This window comes from Pyrus communis, chromosome 4 (assembly GCF_041283825.1).
Source record: "Pyrus communis isolate YQ-2024b chromosome 4, ASM4128382v1, whole genome shotgun sequence".
In the NCBI taxonomy this organism is placed as follows: domain Eukaryota; kingdom Viridiplantae; phylum Streptophyta; class Magnoliopsida; order Rosales; family Rosaceae; genus Pyrus; species Pyrus communis.
The window spans coordinates 12,389,589-12,410,803 of record NC_142568.1 but is presented as its reverse complement, the minus strand read 5'-3'; the positions used below and the strand labels follow the sequence as shown (position 1 = coordinate 12,410,803).

At 39.8% G+C, this 21,215-nt stretch overlaps 2 protein-coding genes across 2 annotated transcripts; both read right to left on the bottom strand.

The window, feature by feature from the left end:
- Positions 1-855: 855 nt before the first annotated feature.
- On the bottom strand, positions 856-3,151 carry LOC137723716 (transcription factor RAX2). The gene is made up of 3 exons (XM_068462910.2): positions 2,631-3,151; positions 2,349-2,478; positions 856-1,943 (listed from the first exon to the last, which is right to left on the bottom strand). Exons 1-3 carry the CDS (start codon positions 2,764-2,766, stop codon positions 1,217-1,219), a joined length of 993 nt encoding a protein of 330 aa, XP_068319011.1. The 5' UTR covers positions 2,767-3,151; the 3' UTR covers positions 856-1,216.
- Positions 3,152-10,149: 6,998 nt separating this feature from the next.
- On the bottom strand, positions 10,150-16,159 carry LOC148697463 (uncharacterized). Its single transcript, XM_088691993.1, has 2 exons — positions 14,719-16,159; positions 10,150-10,220 (listed from the first exon to the last, which is right to left on the bottom strand). Exons 1-2 carry the CDS (start codon positions 16,142-16,144, stop codon positions 10,150-10,152), a joined length of 1,497 nt encoding a protein of 498 aa, XP_088548119.1. The 5' UTR covers positions 16,145-16,159.
- Between the last annotated feature and the right edge of the window lie 5,056 nt (positions 16,160-21,215).

Genomic DNA, 21,215 nt, shown 5'->3' with positions numbered 1-21,215 from the left:
TATGATTTTTTTTTTTAATAAAAAATCTACTATTATTACGAAAGAGAGAAAGTTCGAAATTATTATAATAATTCTTAGAGAGGAAAAAGTTTCGAGCCCGGAACATATGGATAGAAATTCAACATCATGTCCATTAAGTTATTGGACTACATATAACCGTAGGCTATGATTTAAAAATCATAGTTTTGAAATTTGAATTATGTTTGAGCCTTAACCCCACGCCATCAGCTCTACTTCCAAGGCCTCTAAAGAAAAATAGTACTCCTATTTGCTCCGATGCCCAATATTCTGACCATGCAATGCAAGATGGAACAAATTCGATGCCTTTTTCGACAAAATTTTAGGAAAAAAAATGCAAGAAGAAAATTGTTAAATAATTAGCACTAGTTTATTATCAACCATGACAAATGATCATGTTACGTGTGCCATTGGCAGTGCATAAGCAAGGGACTGATGTAACTGATGACGCCAATGAGATGTGTGTTTTGGCATGCCTTCCATTCTATAATATTGTTGGTTCTATATTTTATTAGGACTGAGATTGGGATTAACATCAAGTCCTTTTTAATTTTTAAACTCTAACATGAAATCCAACAACACAAAATAATTAAAAATTCTTAGACAATAATATCCATAAAGATCTAAGGCGCTAGTCCCTTCATATAAAAATTTATCTATTCTGGAGTTATAATTTTTTTTATAATTTCTTTTTATCTTACACATCACACCAAAAAAATATAAATTCGCTACAAGAAAGTTTTTATAATGCATAAAATAAGAATATTCGAGATTATGAATCTCAGAGAAGTTTTTCGTTTCACCAGAGATTGACTATGAAGAAGAACAATGCACAAGTATTAAAGAGATATTTGTTAGGGTGAAAAAATAAATACCGAGGACATGGGGATGCTTGCCTTTTAAGATTGCAGGTTTTAAAAGGTGATGGGTTTTTTCTTCTGAATATTCCATGACATCTGCGTGCCTGATGAATGTGGTAGCACAGTTAAACTGTACTTACATACACACACATCATTTCCCAAAAAGTAAATGCACAAAGGAAACTTTTAACAAGTACTGTCAAGAAAAATATATTCACCCATCCATCAGAAACTTCCCAACCCTTCTCTCTCTCTCCCTCTCTCTCTCTCCAGATCTGAGAATCTCCAGCCCACCCTTCCTTACTTCTCCAAATCTTTTACTCACACAGTCAGCATCATCAGTAGTACATCATGACCTTTTCCTCTGTCTTGTTTTCATCAAACAAAAAGTTGTTGCAACTACCTGTACTACTAATTAGCTGCTTAATCTCTTCCAGTCCATAGTCCAATCCTGCTTGATCTTCCCACATCCCATTTCCACTGGAATTATTCTGCATAATTTTCTGCTCTCCTCCAACCCCATTAAAAAAATTATAATTTTGCAAACCCATCTGTAGTTTCACCTCCCCATTAGTTGCACCGCCGTTGCGGCCGCCATAAGCACCACCAAATTCATACTCTCTTTCTCTGATCTGATGGTTGCTGCAACTCCCATCAGAGGAGCTGCAACTTGCTTCACCTCCAAACATCAAAATGTTATCTTTGACTTGATAATGCTGCTGCTGCATGTGTCTCCCCACAAAGCTCTCTTGGGGGATTTGCAGAGCAGAAGGAGCAGAATTAGTGGAACTGCTGCTCATGAGACTTTGTGAAAAAGGAATGGGCTCCAAAGTGCCGGTGAAAGACCTGGTTTGTGTGTAAAATGTAGTGCTGGTGTTGCTTCCTCGGTATGATAACGGCGAAGAGGATGTGGATGAAGTTTGAAGGAGAAGAGATGGGTGAGATTTTAGCAGCTGGGATGGGAGAATGCTTATGCCCATGAGCTTCTTTTTTAGCTTGGTGTTCCAGTAGTTTTTGATATCATTGTCAGTCCTGCCTGGCAACTGAGCTGCTATTATTGACCACCTACACATTGGTTTAATTCAGTTCCCTAAGAAATAATGTGACTGCATATGAAATTATCACAAAAGATCTAAACTTGGAATGCAAGAAAAGAACCCAAGAAATTAAAACATATAATGTTGAATAATGCAAGAAAAGAACCCAAGAAATTAAAACATAGTTACTATGCGTCTTGAAGAAATCTTTTATCCTCAACCATATAACCCACATGTTTTGAAATTTCTTCAACATATAATCGTACAGTATGTTCTCTGATAGATGTAAATTTTCCATCTTTTAAACATTATTTATTCTTTACATTGAAAACCCGGTGGGCAAAATGGTAAGAATTGGACCCCATGGAAAATATGAACGGAAATATAAAAAAGGAAAATTGTGGAAGAAAATGGGATTTGAAGAAAAGTTTACCTGCTTCCAATGTTAGTAAAGAGGTTGCAGATAATTCTATCTTCTTCATCAGAAAATTCACCATGTTTAATGTTGGGCCTCAGATAGTTAAGCCATCTTAGTCTGCAGCTCTTCCCACATCTCCTAAGACCTGCAGTTGCAAACCAAAAAGCCATTCAGAAAGTGTCACAAATATACACACACACACACACTGTAGGGAACAAAATAAAAGAGGATGAAAGAAACCATATACAGTGATCTAAACTATTACATGAAAACAAAAGTAGAAACAAAAAAACTTACCAGCTTTCTGTGGAAGAGCAATCCAATTCCCTCCAGTCCCATATTTTTCTATGTACTCTTTCAGCTTTGCATCTTCTTCAGGTGACCATGGTCCTTTCTTTACATTTGCCTTGTCACAGCAAGGAGCTCTCCCCATCTCTCTCTCTCTCTCTCTCTCTCTCTCTCTAAACTGCTGAGTAAACAAGAGAGAAGAAAAGAGACCCTTACAAATAGGATTGTGGTGAATAGTTGTTATGGAAGTTTGCTGTCTAATTTTGCCTCCGTTTCAATGAAGGAGGACTTGGAAGAGAGATTATGGTGACTGCTGCTTTGAGGGGATATTATTTATTGAGAGAGAGCAGAAGTCAAAGGACAGCCTCTCTAATTTCAATCATCTCTTAATTTTTTTCTGACCCCTCTTGTGTTTGATTAGGAATTGAGCCTACCAGACCTAGTAGCCTATCACAGAACTTTCCATCATAAAACTAATAGAGTAATAGACCCTCTCCCCTCACTCCCTGGTCTAACCCTTACTTGGTCTCTTCCTTCTCCAACCCTTACTTTGTCTTTATACACTTTCTTTTCTTCTAATCAAGCGAAAATTGAAAAACAAAAAACTGAATGCGCGCATAAAAAACATGAGTGTGAAAATTAGTACTGTAATTAAAACAATAATCAGTCTTCAGTAAGTGTAATGTATCATTAGTTAAGGATTTAACAGTGTAAATTATACAGATTACTGTAGTTATTTAAATTTGCACAAGAATCATTATTATTATGAGATCCACATGCAATTGAAAGCGATTGGGTATTGCCGTGATAATTTCCAAGCCAAGTGCCAAGTCGTTGATGAACTTATTTCCTTGGAAAAAAAAGGGTAAACTTATTTCCAATTTTACTCGTTCAATTAAGAATTACCAAAATTTTGTTAGTAAGTAGCATAGGAAAATATGAAAGAAAGAGTGAAGAGAAAAATTAGGATAATGCTAGGGAGACCAAAATTTTAAATTAAATTTGCAAACCGAATGATGTGTTACCAATAGAAAATAAGCACATTAATCAACATTTAAGTAATAATTCAATCATCAATAACCACGTCATTTGGTTTAAAAAATTTAAGTCTCCCTAGCATGATCCGTAAAATTATATTCCTCTATTCCGAAGAGCTAAAATCACACAATGGTCTATTTTATGTTAAAAAGAAATATTGTCAAATTTGTTCAGTGCCTTCAACTATCAATTTCTTGTAGCACTGACAAGAACGATCTAGGATAATAGCTAAATTATGCCACACAATTGGAGAAGTATCACTTGCTCTACAATTCTTTGGGTCGTTCTCTTAAACCTTCAGAAGGCCAAAAAAAGAAAGTTACATTTCGTATACTAAGTAGAATACTATGAATAATTGTTGAAAATGATCCTAGTAGATTTTGACCGGAGAAAAACTTAAGCTTACAGGATTCGTAAACCGATTATCGTTCTGTGATGTGTGAGCGCTATCACTTGATGTGTGAGAACGACGTAGCCGATGTATCACTACATGCGTAAGAGTGGCAGTAGTTTTAACCAATATAACCCTTTGGTGCATGTTATCCATAAACCCTTCGATAATGAAGTTAGTTGAGTTAAAGAAAAACTAGGGATGCTTAAAGAAATGGAAAGCGAACGTTTGATAATGTGACATCGTCGGAACTGTAACCCTTTGCCTTTAAGTGAGGTGCGTGCATGCATGATGAGGTTGTTATGTAAGGCTCTTTTTTAACTAGACGGGATTAGCTCTTCAGTAATGGTCATGTGTAAGGCATCTACCCTTTTTAAAAAGGGTGACCATTACACCTAGAAAGATCCAAACTATAAGCCAATCACATCGAGCAATATAGACCGATTTAATTTTTTTAATTAATTGGGTTTGGTTATATGTGAGATCTAAACAAAAACCAACTTAATGGAGCAGATGTCGGTTTTAAGGGTTAAAAATCTAGTCAAATTTAATTTGTTTCAAGCTACATCTTTAAGTACAAAAAAGTGGCACATCACATGACTTATGCACCAGTCTTTTTTCTCTCAATTTTTACATGAAAAATTGGAAAGAAAATAGAGTCATGGTCACCAAATATTTTTAGATTGAGTAACCTGTACGTTACATCTCACATTGTCCAGGGGAATGGATTTTGTACGCCTTATATGTATATTCCTATCTCTACCTAGCACGAGGTCTTTTGGGAACTCACTGCCTTCGGGTTCCATTGGAACTTCGAAGTTAAGCAAGTAGCGCACTAGAGCAATCCCATGATGGCTGACCCACTAGGAAGTTCTCGTGTGAGTTCTTAGAAACAAAATCGTGAGGGCGTGGTCGGGGTCCAAAGCAGACAATATCGTGCTACGGTGGAGTCGAGCCCGGGATGTGATGGGACCCGAGCCGGGATGTGACATGTACCTCTAGATGAATATTGGTCATATTTGGTATACTACAACTAATGTCCTTGTTTATGATCATAGACAAGTCATACCGTTTGAATTGCTATATAGTATTTTAAATAAAAGAAAGTTCTAAAAGCTCCAATTGTCAAAAAAATTTGTAGTAATTAAATTTCTTCATTTTCCATATGAACAATAAGTCCATTGTGGTTAGACTTCCGTAGGCTAAAGAGCTTAGCCACCAAAATTTGAACCATGTACCATTTTGATTTAATTTATGCGAATTTTGGTAATGTGATAATTGTTGATCTATCACATTCTGTGTATTTTAATCGATGTTCATATTATGGGCGGTCACTAAGTCATAGCTAGGTATAGACAATTCAAAATTGTATCTTTACTTAGATTGGTCCTAGAATTGTGCAGTAAATATAGGAACCTCGAGGTAAATAAAGTAAAAGCTTTGAAACCTTTTCCAATGCTAGAAAAGGAGGACACATGTTAATGACCCTATGATTTAGAAACATATAATACATATGAGCCTTAGGAAGGTTCTTTTTTTGGGTGACTGCTTCAACATCGTACCTTAATTGGCTTCCATGGCGATTATTTTACCCTTTGGCTTATAATATACGCTAGGATCACTAATAAATGAGGAGTATATGTGTTCATTTATAGTCCTTTTACACTAAGTAAAGATAAGTGTCTTCTCAAGACTTAGAAATTAGCCATCAGCACAAGGCCAAATGTAATTAAGAGGAACTATATAGTCTATAGTTTCATGCACATTCGTTATTCACATGTGTTACAATTGATTTTTTTTTTTTTAAGAAAACAACTACATTCATTAAAACAACTTATCAATGTCTCAAAGACATATACAAGATATGAATCTCAATATAATAGCAAAATAAGCTAATAACAAAAGTTGCAGAAACAACCGAAACCCACAATACCGAAATTTAGTATAACACTAACCTGAGCTGACATTGCCCAAACAACAAAAATTAAATGAGACCATAACCATAAATCATACCTACCACAACAAATCAAAGTCGTGCTACCGTAAAAACCCTCGCATCTAGCCAATAAGAACTTATAGAACAAAAGAGGAACATAAGGAAAAATTAATCTTCTATGATCCAGCTGTGCATAACAACAATAAATGTTGCGTATAGTCTACTTTCAAAGAGAACCCTCGCACATAGTTGAGAGAAATAAGTAGATATTAGCTGTTGCAGTAGTAATTGCATTGAAAATTTAGTCTTGGAGATGAATTTGCACTAGTGGGCATAGGGTTCATTTTGCAAAGTTCGCAATTGCATCGAGACTTCAATCTTAATGCATAGAATAGCAATAGTCGGCACATCGATCTCAACTCGTCGTTGCTCAAGCCTCAAGTCTTCTTAATCTCGCGGCATGAGGGTCTAAACGGAATAATAATCCTACATGTGAAACATATACAAAATCCACAAACACGATTATTGTCTAGAAAGTCAAAGTAATATAAACAAATTGAAAGAAAGAAGAATCAGTACCTTTTGATTAATCCAATATTTTGGTGCTTAATCATGCATATATTTTTTCAACTTTTTGGCAAAGATATCTCAAGTTTAGAAATCACATGTTTGCCATGGTCATGCATGCAGGTTTTATATATGCAAACTGCGTATTGGATTATGACACTTAGAAATTAGAACCATGTGATATCTGCTTTACACTATGATTGGATGAAGAAATTTAAAATTACTAAGGAATTTTAAAATGACAGTAATTGAAATGACGAGATTTTATTTTCTAGAATTTATGAATTTTCTTATTTGGTTAACCTAAAAGAACAATGGAATTGAATAAGGATTTTTTTTTAAACTATCAATGATAGAAATTAAGAAATGACACCTATTTACATGAAATTTAAACTTAGGAATTTGAGGTCCCAAATTTCAAGTTTTTTTTTTCCACACGAAAATTCTAAATTTCTATGTTTATAAATCCAAACAAAGAAATTGGTACATGTCAATTTATAAATTCTGACTTTTACCTAAATTCTAAATTTGTTTCTCTCATCCAAACATAGTTTTGAAGTAATTTGAACGGACGCATTGCATTGCATTGCATTATTGCCATAGTCTTCAGAGACCAACTTTTTTATGCATAAAAACAGAAGAAAGCAAAGCCTAGGGTACGTTTGACAAACCAGGCTCTCCCACCTCTCCCACCTTTTTAAGTACCATACCATATTATAAATATAATTTAGGAAACTTTAACGAAAAGTTCCCAGTACTGTTTATTTTAACGAAAAATTATATTTTTACACTAAAAAGTCAATCTTGATACTATTCACTTTACCTTTTATTTTGTTCTTATTGTTAAAACTCAAAGTTTTCAAACACTTTTCATTAATTTTTCTTATAATTTATCATCACTGACATTGATATATACTTATGATTTGTAAACCTGCCGGTGTGGAGCCTTCTAGTAAAGCTAATTGTGGTCCACGAACAATTTTAGGGTAGATATACTGTCACTTCTTCTCCATAATATTGCTGTTAACAAGTTAATCAACCACGTATTAATAAATACTGAGAGTGTGAATCCAACTATAACCACATGAAGATAGATTTTTTTTTTTTTTTTTTTTTTTAGGAAAAATTAGTATCCAATTCCTAATTGTTAATGTTCATTGATTGAGACCTTATTAGTTTTCAAATTTTTATTAGAGTTCCTAGCATTAATGTGACAATGAATTTATACATGTTTATTACATATTTTTTAAAATAAAAATTAGTAATTGATTTAGGGTTTTAATACTCACACCTCTATTAAACTCCTAATTAATTTTCGGATAGAACTTGGTTTCTGAAAGAATCAACAACACCCCCTGCTAATCACCAATCATGGCTGGACACACAACTTGGACATGTGTCTAGTCGTGATTGGTGATCAGCAGGGGGTGCTGCTGATTCTTTCAGCAGCCAAGTCCCGTTCTTAATTTTCAATTCAAACATTTCTAAAATAAAATAAATAAATAAATTAGAATAAGTTTGTACTCATTAGTTTTTTATAAAAGGATTCTCAATTTTTTAATCTTAAATGTATCCATTCATATAATTTTTAATTTTTTTTTATCTTAAATGTACCCATTCTTAAATATACCAATTTGTTATATGTAAAATGTACCATTTTTTTTAATATAAAATGTACAATTTTTTTAATACAAAAAGTACCCAATTTTTTAATATAAAATCCTTTAAAAAAATTTTAACCATTTTTAAACTTATATGGATACATTCTTTTTTCGTTGATTTGAGAATGTATTTATGTCAAGTTTAATCGAAGAAATTTACTAATGTTATTAACCATATATCTTTTTTGTTTTTTTTTCTGTGTTTTGAAGAATGTATCCATGTTTTGGTACAATAATTTTTTTTTTTTTTGTTAATTTTGATGAATGTACCCATATTTACACACACACACACACAATATAATAGAGAGTATAATTTATATTTTATTATTTTTAATCCAGCAAATTATGGTTTATATTTAAAATCTCATTAATATAAACAAATACAATTTTTAATTTTTGATTTAAAAAAAAATATATAGTAACTTACACTATTACATTAATGTCAGAAACTTCGATAAAAAACAAAAAGTAGACAAGATTTCAGTCAAAGAATATTAATAGTTAAGGACTACATCCAAAATGTTCTTTTTTTTTTTTAATTTTTAATTTTTATTTTTTATGAATGATACTACTAATTGCGACCAAGTATTTTATGATAAAACCCTACTAATAATAATCGAAACAAAAAATAGTCACTTTGCATTTATAACATCTCGGCAACTCTGAAATGAAAGCATTGATGATATCGACAACATATCGATTACATATCTACATTCGGCACAAGAGAAAAATCTGTATGTTACCTATAGATGGATTCTGTGACATATCATTTCTTTATAAAAACATCAAAGAGTCACATTGACACACCCCGACCGAGATCGGAGCGTGCTGGCCGTCACACAAAGGTGACGTAGCCATGTGCACGTGCGGAAGCTAAGAAAGTAGTAATATAAAAGTACGAATAATTAAAAACTAGCATACAAGTATTAGAATAAGTGCTAGTTAGTGCGATACAAATTCAGAGCAGGTCTATAGCAGTCCAAATAAAACAACAACAGTAGTACGCCCGAAGGCGACCCTACAATGTGGGGTGTCTGTCAGAACGCCGAAAAGCTCTCACGGGAAACCACCGCAACGGCTAAGCAACTAGAACCTGGAGGGGCGCAAAACAAAAGCGTGAGTGGGCAAAAACAAATCTCTTTGAAAACCATTTAGCAAAACACAATCTAACCCCTCGCCGTAAAACCTGTATACTTCCCAGAAAAATAACATATGTACGTATGTATAGATATGCCCAATCATGCTCAAGGGTATGCCAATCATGCTCAATATATGTCATGTCAAAATCTCATAATGATATGCAAGTGCTCAGGTATGAGTCATATCAATCGTATAATCCTCTGGCAGCCGGAGTCACCTAACGTGACCTGTACGGCTGCATATAGAGCTCAAATCTCAAACTCAATAACTGAACCTGCCCACGAGTCGGAACCACCTAAAGTGGTCTGTACGACAGGCCTGGGTGTAATACATCTATACGCTCTAGTGCTACGATCACGTGAAGACTGTGCGAATAATCGCGGGTCACCTACGAGTCGGAACCACCTACTGTGGTCTGTACGACAGGCCTATGCACCTAGCTTGGATCCAAGCTGAGCGTATGGTGCGGGAGGTGAACAACACGTGAAGGAATGTGCCCTACTCTGGGCGGGAGCACTAACACCGAGGGTGCAGGTTATGAGCTCTCTAAGCATCTCTAACCATTATTTAATGCAATCGTTAAAGAACGCTTACCTGGCACTTACCTATGCCTCCACAGCACCCACATATAAATCTATATGACATATGCATAATTGAATACGTAAATAAACGTATATGCCACTACTCATGCATAACCACCAAATATATATAAAAGACATGGCATATAACGAAGCATTTATACTGATTTCTGGGAATTAATATGTATATAGGTATATACGGAAAACAAAAGCCCACTCACTGGTATGTAGAAGGGTCGTAGCCCCCCTGCCTCGCGTGTGCACGCTCGTCCTCTGGGTACGTGTCACCTAGATGCGAAACAACTATAAAAACGTTAACTTTAAAGCACATAACCCGTTTCTCGTAATAACTTCTCATACATTGCTCAAAATGGACAAATGAATATACCAACGTGATCTACACAACCTCAGGATCACGCCCAAATTTTTAGAAAAATTTTTGGACCACGCACGCGCCCCCACGCGCCGGCCAAGGCACGGCCCTACGCGCCCCCACGCGCGGCCACGTGCACAGCACACTGACGGCGTCAGTTGACGCCGTCAGGAATATTCCGTCAACTAACGGAATATTCCGTTAGACTTAACCCCTGCCGTCAGGAATATTCCGTTAAACTTAACGGAATATTCCTGCTTCTTCCCCGGCCAGCCCCCGACGCCGGCGCCGTCGCCGTCGCCGGCACCGTCGCCGGAAAACCTGCAAATCGCTATAACTCTCTCGTTTCTCCACCTTTTTCCACGTTTCTTGCACCAAATTAAAGCCCTAAACTAGTAGAACATGTCCCAACAAGTTTTAAGGGCTAAAAATCACGAGATTATACCTGTCCAAAAACTCCAAGTTCGGCCAACCTCGAAGCAGGCCCTCCCGACGTCCAAACTCGTCCAACGAGCTACTCCGACGCTCCTGGGAACCTCACAAACACAACCACGAGCTCAGAAAACCCAAAAACTTAATGTACAAGCTTTGCATGAACAGTACCCAAAACGGAGTTTAAGAAATCGACGTGAAAACATCGATGTTCTTACCTGAAAAGGGTATATTCGTGCTCCCCTCGACCTCACGATCACAAATCCACCCTTGGTTTCCTCGATCTGCTACGGGATAATGGTTCTTGGTGTGTGTCCGTACATGTACAGTGGCAAAAGGGAGCTCGGGGGAGAGGGAGACAGGGAGAAGGCAGAGGGAGAGAGAGTAGTGTCAGTGTGTGTGTGTGGGAGTGTGTAAGGTTCCAAACACATGCCCCAACACACAAAACAACCCACAACGTGACAAAATCGAACTAGGGGCAAAATTGTAATTTCACACGTGCGTTTTCGATAATTCCGGAACGGGATGTCACAACCTTCCCACCTTAAAAAATTTCGTCCCGAAATTCAAAACAACCAAGTAACAGCCCCTAGTGGTCAAAGAACAAACGAGGATACAAATCCCTCATTCGATCTTCTGTCTCCCACGTTGCTTCCTCAACTGAATGGTTCCTCCACAAAACCTTCACTAAATTCATTGTCTTGTTCCTCAGAACCTTCTCTTTCCAATCTAGTATCGTCACCGGCTCCTCCTCGTACGTCAAATCTGGGTTAATCTCAAGCGGTTGAGGAGGTATCACGTGAGATGGATCAGCAACATAGTGTCGGAGCATAGACACGTGAAAAACATTATGCACTCTAGCCAACTCCGGAGGCAACTCCAACCTGTAAGCTACCTCACCAACTCGTTCTGTGACCACGTATGGTCCGATGTACCTGGGACTCAACTTCCCCTTCTTTCCGAACCGCACAACACCTCTCCACGGTGAAAGCTTCAGGAATACCCAATCTCCGACCTCATATGTTCTATCCGTAGCATGCCGATCCGCTAGACTCTTCTGCCTGTCCTGAGCTGCTTTCAGGTTAGACTTGATCACCTGAACGTTCTGAGTAGTCTCCTCAACAATCTCTGGACCTACTAAGACTCTTTCGCCAACCTCTGACCAACACAACGGTGTGCGACAAGCTCTGCCATACAAGGCCTCAAATGGCGCCATGCCAATGCTCGAATGAAAACTGTTGTTGTAAGCAAATTCCATCAAATCTAACCGCTGGTGCCAAGCGTCACCAAACTGCAACACCGAAGCTCGCAGCATATCCTCCAAAGTCTGAATAGTTCTCTCCGACTGTCCATCTGTCTGTGGATGATACGCCGTACTGTAAAGTAATCTCGTGCCCAAAGCTTCCTGGAAAGCTACCCAAAACTTCGATGTAAATCGCGGATCTCGATCCGAAATAATGCTCACAGGGACACCGTGGTACTTCACAACCTTCGAGATAAACAACTCCGCTAAACGGCTCAAAGAATACTTCTCTCTCACTGGAATAAAATGAGCCGACTTAGTGAGTCGATCAACGATCACCCAAATGCCGTCAAAGCCATTTTGTGTACGCGGCAACTTATACACAAAATCCATGGTGATATTTTCCCATTTCCACTCTGGAACGGGAAGCGGCTGCAACAACCCAAACGGCTTCTTCCTCTCTGCTTTAACTTGCTGACAAATAGCACATCTACTCACATACTCGGCTATCTCCCTCTTCATACCTGGCCAATAATAAAATGGTCGGATGGTATGATACATTTTAGTAGTTCCTGGATGCATGGCATAAGCCGAGATATGTGCTTCATCGAGAATTTCTTTCTTCAACTCCGCACTCTTAGGCACGAACATTCTACCTTCTAGCATCAACATGCCATCCAAATCACGAACTCTGAGGTCTCGCCTCTTTCCTTGATCTCGAGCTTGAATAAGTTCTTGAGTCTCCTGATCAGCTACTTGGGCTTCAAGCACCCGATCAACAAGTATCGGTCTAACTTGGAAATTAGCAAGTAATGCCACATCTCGATCTTCGGCTTCTAGCCTTACTCCCGTAGTACGCAAGTCCACCAAAAGAGGAGCACGACTAGCGTACAACGCATTAATACGGCCCTGTGACTTCCTGCTAAGTGCATCAGCCACTACATTCGCACGACCAGGATGATAATCAATCGTGCAATCGTAATCGCTGAGCAACTCCAACCACCTCCGCTGACGAAGATTAAGTTCCTTCTGAGTGAAGAGATACTGGAGACTCTTGTGATCCGTAAAGATCCTGCACTTTTCTCCGTAAAGATAGTGCCTCCACAACTTCAACGCAAAAATGATAGCAGCCAACTCTAAATCATGTGTAGGGTAATTTGACTCATGAGGTTTCAACTGCCGCGAAGCATAAGCAATCACCCTACCATGCTGCATCAATACACATCCCAAACCATTCAAGGAAGCATCGCTATAAACCTCGAAATCACCGCTATCGTCTGGGAGTGCCAATACAGGTGCATGAGTGAGACAATGCTTCAACCGCTGGAAACTCTGCTCACACCTATCATCCCACTCAAATTTAACATCCTTCCTCGTTAACCTCGTCAACGGTAAGGCAATCACCGAAAAATCCTTAACGAATCTCCGATAATACCCTGCCAAACCAAGGAAACTTCTCACTTCGGTGACGGTTCGCGGTTGCTCCCAACTCTCTACCGCTGCAACCTTCTGAGGGTCAACCAAAATACCCTGAGCAGAAATGACGTGCCCCAAGAATGCAACTTGGTCTAACCAGAACTGGCACTTGCTAAACTTAGCATACAATTGGTGTTCCCTCAACCTTTTCAACACCAAAGTAAGATGTCGAACATGCTCCGCTTTCGACTTAGAATACACCAGAATATCGTCGATGAAGACAATAACAAATCTATCCAAGTAAGGCTGGAATACTCGGTTCATCAAATCCATAAAGGCGGCTGGTGCATTCGTCAACCCAAATGGCATAACTAGAAACTCGTAATGACCATACCGAGTCCTGAACGCCGTCTTAGGGACATCATCCCTACTGATCTTCAGCTGATAGTAACCAGACCTCAAGTCTATCTTAGAGAACACACAAGCACCTCTCAGCTGATCGAACAAATCATCGATACGAGGCAATGGATAACGGTTTTTAATCGTCACCCGATTGAGTTGCCTGTAGTCGATGCACAGCCTCAAAGTTCCATCCTTCTTCCTCACAAACAACACTGGAGCGCCCCAAGGCGAAGTACTAGGCTGGATAAATCCCTTATCCACTAACTCTTGCAGCTGAACTTTCAATTCCCTCAACTCCGCGGGAGCCATACGATAAGGAGTTAAAGAAATAGGATTTGTACCTGGAATCAACTCAATGGTGAACTCTACGTCTCGATCTGGGGGTAATCCAGGTAAATCCTCGGGAAATACATCTGGGAAGTGTCTGACCACTCTCACATCCTCAACTCTGTTAGAAATAGCTTCATCTAGCACTACGTGAGCCAGATACCCCTGACAGCCTTTAGATAACAACTTTTTCGCTCGCAGCGCCGAAATAACGCCATGCCTCACCCCACTCTGCTCACCCACGAAAGTAACCACAGGTAGTCCAGGTCGGTGAAACGTAACTACTTTCCCGTAACAGTCAATGTTGGCACGATAGAAGTGCAACCAATCCGTGCCCAGAATCACATCAAAGTCCACAATATCTAACGGGATAAGATCGGCTGACAAAGCAACTCCCTCTACGATCACTGGACATCCTGGGTACACACAATCTACGACACAACTCTCTCCTCTAGGCATAACGACCTCTAAATCATACCCTAGAGGTGTGGGGCGAGGTTGTGTTACTTGAGCAAAAGTATGAGAAATTACGGAATGTGTAGCTCCACAATCAATTAAGACTCTAGCAAAACAACCAAGAATGTTCAACGTACCCATGATCAAGTCTGGGTTGTTATGAGCGTCCTGCAGAGAAATATTGTGAAGACGCCCCTGTCCCTGCTGACGCCCGCCGCGGCCTCTGCCCGCCTGAACGCCGCGTCCCTGAGCACCACGCCCCTGACTGGGCTGGCCTGCCTGTCTCGAAGATCCTGCACTGCTAGTGGCAATCTCCCCCTGCTGATACTGTCCTCCCTGATACCACTGAGAACCACCCGCTGGAGCTGGAGGATACGGCATATAGCCGCCTGAATACTGGGGATAGCCACCCTGGGGATAAGGATCATGTGGGTACTGATACTGCCCCGGAGCATAAGGAACAGCATCACCCTGATAGTGGTAAGCACCACCTCGACCCGTCTGGCCGTAGCTACTAGTACCCTGAATCTGCTGGAGTGGTGCAGGTGGTGGCATAAAGGTCTGCTGTGGTTTCTGCTGCTGCTGACCTTGGGGACAATTCGCCGCTCTATGTCCCACCTGTCCACACGTGAAGCAACCATTGCTACCACGTCTACACTCGCCGAAATGCCGGTTGTTACACCTGCGGCAAATAGGGGCTCTACCTCGACCACCCTCGCCCTGCCTCTGGCCTCTAGCGCCACCAGAAAATCTACCTCCACGACCCTGTCCAGTGGCACTGAAGCCACCACTCGAAGAACTAGAACTAGCTCCACCTCTCTTGAAGTTCTGAGTCTGACGGGGCCCGAGCGATGCCTGACCTTTGCCTTTGTCATCTTTCTTCTGGTTGCCGTCCTTCTCTTCATCAGTATCGCTCGACATATTCTCGGAATCCTCGATCCTCAACAGTATCTCATAGAAGTCCCGGTAAGTCTCGCTGTGGACCGTAGACGCCATCGAACGCCACTTCTTCCTGGTGCCCAGACGGAAAAGACGGAGCATCTCCGCCGGATTACCAGCGACATCAGGGTGGTAACGAGACAAGTCCGTAAACTTGCGATAGTACTCATTCGCTGACATCTTCCGCTGTTTCAGTTCGGAAAACTCTTGTTTCTTTCTATCGATGTACTCAGGGGGAACATACCTTCTCCTAAACAACCCCGTAAAAACATTCCAATCAATCCTCTGATCCGGAGTCAACCTACGAAGCTCCTGCTCCCACCAAGCTGCCGACTCCGTATCTAGAAACCAAGCGGTCGTCTCGACCCACCTCTCCATAGGCAAGTTCCCCTGATTATGCAGCACCCGGAAAGTCTTCTCTATGTGTTCTAGCCAGCGCTCTGCGCTCTCGGGTCCCTCACTGCCCTTAAACTTATCCAGCTTCAAGTTGTACATAGTCTCCAGAGGAGTCCTCTGGGGAGGGCGCATCACTGCCTGAAGGGCTGTAGCAAAAGCTTCCCCCAACTGAGTAATATCGGGGAAACTAGGCTCAGAAGAGCGACGGGGTTCCCGACGAGGAGGCATAGTTCTGACAGAAGACACCAAAATCATTAGAATACTCACAAGGACACAGGACTGCCAAACCTAGGCTCTGATACCAAACTGACACACCCCGACCGAGATCGGAGCGTGCTGGCCGTCACACAAAGGTGACGTAGCCATGTGCACGTGCGGAAGCTAAGAAAGTAGTAATATAAAAGTACGAATAATTAAAAACTAGCATACAAGTATTAGAATAAGTGCTAGTTAGTGCGATACAAATTCAGAGCAGGTCTATAGCAGTCCAAATAAAACAACAACAGTAGTACGCCCGAAGGCGACCCTACAATGTGGGGTGTCTGTCAGAACGCCGAAAAGCTCTCACGGGAAACCACCGCAACGGCTAAGCAACTAGAACCTGGAGGGGCGCAAAACAAAAGCGTGAGTGGGCAAAAACAAATCTCTTTGAAAACCATTTAGCAAAACACAATCTAACCCCTCGCCGTAAAACCTGTATACTTCCCAGAAAAATAACATATGTACGTATGTATAGATATGCCCAATCATGCTCAAGGGTATGCCAATCATGCTCAATATATGTCATGTCAAAATCTCATAATGATATGCAAGTGCTCAGGTATGAGTCATATCAATCGTATAATCCTCTGGCAGCCGGAGTCACCTAACGTGACTTGTACGGCTGCATATAGAGCTCAAATCTCAAACTCAACAACTGAACCTGCCCACGAGTCGGAACCACCTAAAGTGGTCTGTACGACAGGCCTGGGTGTAATACATCTATACGCTCTAGTGCTACGATCACGTGAAGACTGTGCGAATAATCGCGGGTCACCTACGAGTCGGAACCACCTACTGTGGTCTGTACGACAAGCCTATGCACCTAGCTTGGATCCAAGCTGAGCGTATGGTGCGGGAGGTGAACAACACGTGAAGGACTGTGCCCTACTCTGGGCGGGAGCACTAACACCGGGGGTGCAGGTTATGAGCTCTCTAAGCATCTCTAACCATTATTTAATGCAATCGTTAAAGAACGCTTACCTGGCACTTACCTATGCCTCCACAGCACCCACATATAAATCTATATGACATATGCATAATTGAATACGTAAATAAACGTATATGCCACTACTCATGCATAACCACCAAATATATATAAAAGACATGGCATATAACGAAGCATTTATACTGATTTCTGGGAATTAATATGTATATAGGTATATACGGAAAACAAAAGCCCACTCACTGGTATGTAGAAGGGTCGTAGCCCCCCTGCCTCGCGTGTGCACGCTCGTCCTCTGGGTACGTGTCACCTAGATGCGAAACAACTATAAAAACGTTAACTTTAAAGCACATAACCCGTTTCTCGTAATAACTTCTCATACATTGCTCAAAATGGACAAATGAATATACCAACGTGATCTACACAACCTCAGGATCACGCCCAAATTTTTAGAAAAATTTTTGGACCACGCACGCGCCCCCACGCGCCGGCCAAGGCACGGCCGTACGCGCCCCCACGCGCGGCCACGTGCACAGCACACTGACGGCGTCAGTTGACGCCGTCAGGAATATTCCGTCAACTAACGGAATATTCCGTTAGACTTAACCCCTGCCGTCAGGAATATTCCGTTAAACTTAACGGAATATTCCTGCTTCTTCCCCGGCCAGCCCCCGACGCCGGCGCCGTCGCCGTCGCCGGCACCGTCGCCGGAAAACCTGCAAATCGCTATAACTCTCTCGTTTCTCCACCTTTTTCCACGTTTCTTGCACCAAATTAAAGCCCTAAACTAGTAGAACATGTCCCAACAAGTTTTAAGGGCTAAAAATCACGAGATTATACCTGTCCAAAAACTCCAAGTTCGGCCAACCTCGAAGCAGGCCCTCCCGACGTCCAAACTCGTCCAACGAGCTACTCCGACGCTCCTGGGAACCTCACAAACACAACCACGAGCTCAGAAAACCCAAAAACTTAATGTACAAGCTTTGCATGAACAGTACCCAAAACGGAGTTTAAGAAATCGACGTGAAAACATCGATGTTCTTACCTGAAAAGGGTATATTCGTGCTCCCCTCGACCTCACGATCACAAATCCACCCTTGGTTTCCTCGATCTGCTACGGGATAATGGTTCTTGGTGTGTGTCCGTACATGTACAGTGGCAAAAGGGAGCTCGGGGGAGAGGGAGACAGGGAGAAGGCAGAGGGAGAGAGAGTAGTGTCAGTGTGTGTGTGTGGGAGTGTGTAAGGTTCCAAACACATGCCCCAACACACAAAACAACCCACAACGTGACAAAATCGAACTAGGGGCAAAATTGTAATTTCACACGTGCGTTTTCGATAATTCCGGAACGGGATGTCACACACATCCCTTGTGTTTTTTAATTAATATTAACGTAAGTAAATGTGCTTGGTACTTTATTGTCGTTGCACCTTCCAACCTAACAAGCAAAGGGCCTTGACCTCTGTCCCGAACCCGATATTTCAAGTTTTATTTCTTGGCTTCGTATTGTTTTTTGTGTTGGACAAACATAAAATTAGTTCAAAATCAAAGTTCAGATACGAATCAACAAACAAACAGATATATAATACTATGAAATACGAAATTAAGAATATTATTAATTAAACAAAAATATTGAGATGACTACAAATTGAAGACTACATTTTAATTAACTTATTGTAAAATAACAAATACAGAAGTCTTATTCATAGGAGAATACTAAAGCAAAACAAAAGACATCTAAACTTAACGGACAAGAAATTCTAATCCTTTACCCACAAGAAAACTAATAACTCAAATAAAAACCCTAAATTCCAACAATTCACTGTATATATTATACTTATTCAAAATTCAACCCATGTCTAAACGTATGAGCTCCATATATGCATGTTTCCATTCAAAATTCTTTCTACATAAGGTTTTCAGTTCTCTTTCTTCCCTAGCATATAAGATTTTGTCCCCAAAGATTTGAAACAAAAAAAGCAATGCTATATTTACCTCAAACCTTATCTTCTTACCCATCTTTCTCACCCATACAAAAGCCCCTTTACTCAACCCAAGCTAACACTTTCAAACTAGACTACCTTAATCCTATATCCCGTCTGGTGGTCAGAACTGAACAAGATTGGGATCGAGTTAAATCCAGTCCTCACCACTACATCTTAGGGATGGAATCTTGTTGTCGTTTGATATGTGGAACAACTGTTCAATGAGGCTAAATTCCCACCATTGCCCAGTTCATTAAGCATGAGACCTCTTGTTACATACAGTCTTAGCCACCAAATGAGACCACTATTGTAAATGCATATTTTGTTCACTGAATTAAATATGGCAGGGGCCGTAGATGCTAACAAGGCAACGCTGGATACATTAGGTCATGGTGTCGGGCGCTGTAGCTTGGGCTCAGACCATGGAAAGAAGTCACCATGTTTTTTTATTTGACTTACAGTTAATATACGGTTCAAATTGTATATATATATGTGTGTGTGTGTGTGTGTGTGTGTGTGTGTGTGTGTTTCTTCTTATGCAAGTCATGCTACAATTAAATTAGCTTTACTTATTTAATATTATCTCTGCTGGATTAAATATATATATATATTGCCGTCCAAATGAAATTAAGATGATATAATTAAAGGAAACGTATATGGGTACTATTCATTTTAAGAACATTTATATATATAATGAAGCTAGACAGCAACAAGTAGATTTATATAAATGGAATACGTAGCTAGCTAGCTATGTGTTAAGAATTTGTAAGATAACGAATAATTGTGGCGAAAGATCAAATTAACTAGCTAGATCGAACAGTACTCTGAGTCTTATTTTATATACTCATGCAGACTTTAGTTGTTATCGAGCCCACCTAACAACACATGCATGCAACTCATGTTCTCTTAACAGGTCACAATTTTTCTAAGATAGATTCCTGGACAAATCCTAGTTCCCAATCTTGGCAAGCTTAAGTATTGGTTTAATATGTTTTATTAGTTGGTCACAATTTTTTTTTTTTTAAAATTGTTCCCACTTCTTACTAGTTTTTAATGCTAATTAGGTATGATATTCTTATATTGGATTTAATACTGTATAATTAATGCATAAACAAAATAATGGTGTTAAAGCCAAAAAGAAAACAAAAATCAAAAGCTAATGTCAACGGATAATTTATAAATTAAACTTTAATTTAATGATTTTAAAATCATTTGTCTATGATTTTACGCATTGTCAGTTATCATGCTCTTGTTATGGCTTAATGATTGTTTTAACTAAAACAGTCTCTCTTTTTTCCGTCAGAACCTCTACCTGATTTATACGAGCATTAGTGCTCGAACTTGAAAATTAGCGCATTGAGACTGCATATCGGCATGCAAAATACTGATCATGTTGTGTCCTAAGCATTCATGTTCATGCACAGACTCAGAGAAAGAAAATTGAGACAGACTGATTTTTTTTTTTTAAACGATATTATCTACAATAAGAAGAAGGGGATAGGCTTAGTCTCATAATGAGCTAGCAATAATGTGATTTCTATTCACTTTTTGCGAGAATCGAATCTCTCACTTACAAGTGAAGATAAATACCACTAAACCGTAGTACTAAGTGACCAGACATATCCTTTGAACATAAGAAGAGAAAGAAAGAGTAGAAAGTCATATTTGTGAACAATTAGGTCAGATAGACAAATACTGTTAATCATTGGCCAAAAAGAGGGAAAACGAAAGAAATAAAAGGATATACTTATGGTTCTAATGTTGATACTTGATGCTATTTATGTGGAGTTGAACACATGTCAGATAAGAATTATAATACTTCACTGATGTACCTATTTGAGCCTAAATTTTTCCTATTTTCGCTTATTACTTTAGTCCAAATACGAGGAGGGGTGTCACTGTAGCAATTTTAATTAGGGATTTTAGTTTTTTTACCCAAAAAAAAAAACATTTCAGGGGGCCTGGGTTTGTTCGTTTTGGGCCGGCCATCAGATGTATGATGGGCTTTCCTTCTTGGTTAATGAGGATGGCCCCTTTCTGTGTGCAAATGATGGGAATGGCCATCTAGGTTTAACATCGCAGGGTTAGGGGTAAAAGTTGAGTGGATAGTT

Coding starts and splice junctions, on each gene's coding strand:
- LOC137723716 (XM_068462910.2), bottom strand. CDS start 2,766: ATGGGGAGAGCTCCTTGCTGTGACAAGGCAAATGTAAAGAAAGGACCA. Junction 2,479..2,630: donor TGCTCTTCCACAGAAAGCTG/GTAAGTTTTTTT, acceptor TTGCAACTGCAG/GTCTTAGGAGATGTGGGAAG. Junction 1,944..2,348: donor TTTACTAACATTGGAAGCAG/GTAAACTTTTCT, acceptor ACCAATGTGTAG/GTGGTCAATAATAGCAGCTC.
- LOC148697463 (XM_088691993.1), bottom strand. CDS start 16,144: ATGCCTCCTCGTCGGGAACCCCGTCGCTCTTCTGAGCCTAGTTTCCCC. Junction 10,221..14,718: donor CAACCCAGACTTGATCATGG/GTACGTTGAACA, acceptor TTTCGCATCTAG/GTGACACGTACCCAGAGGAC.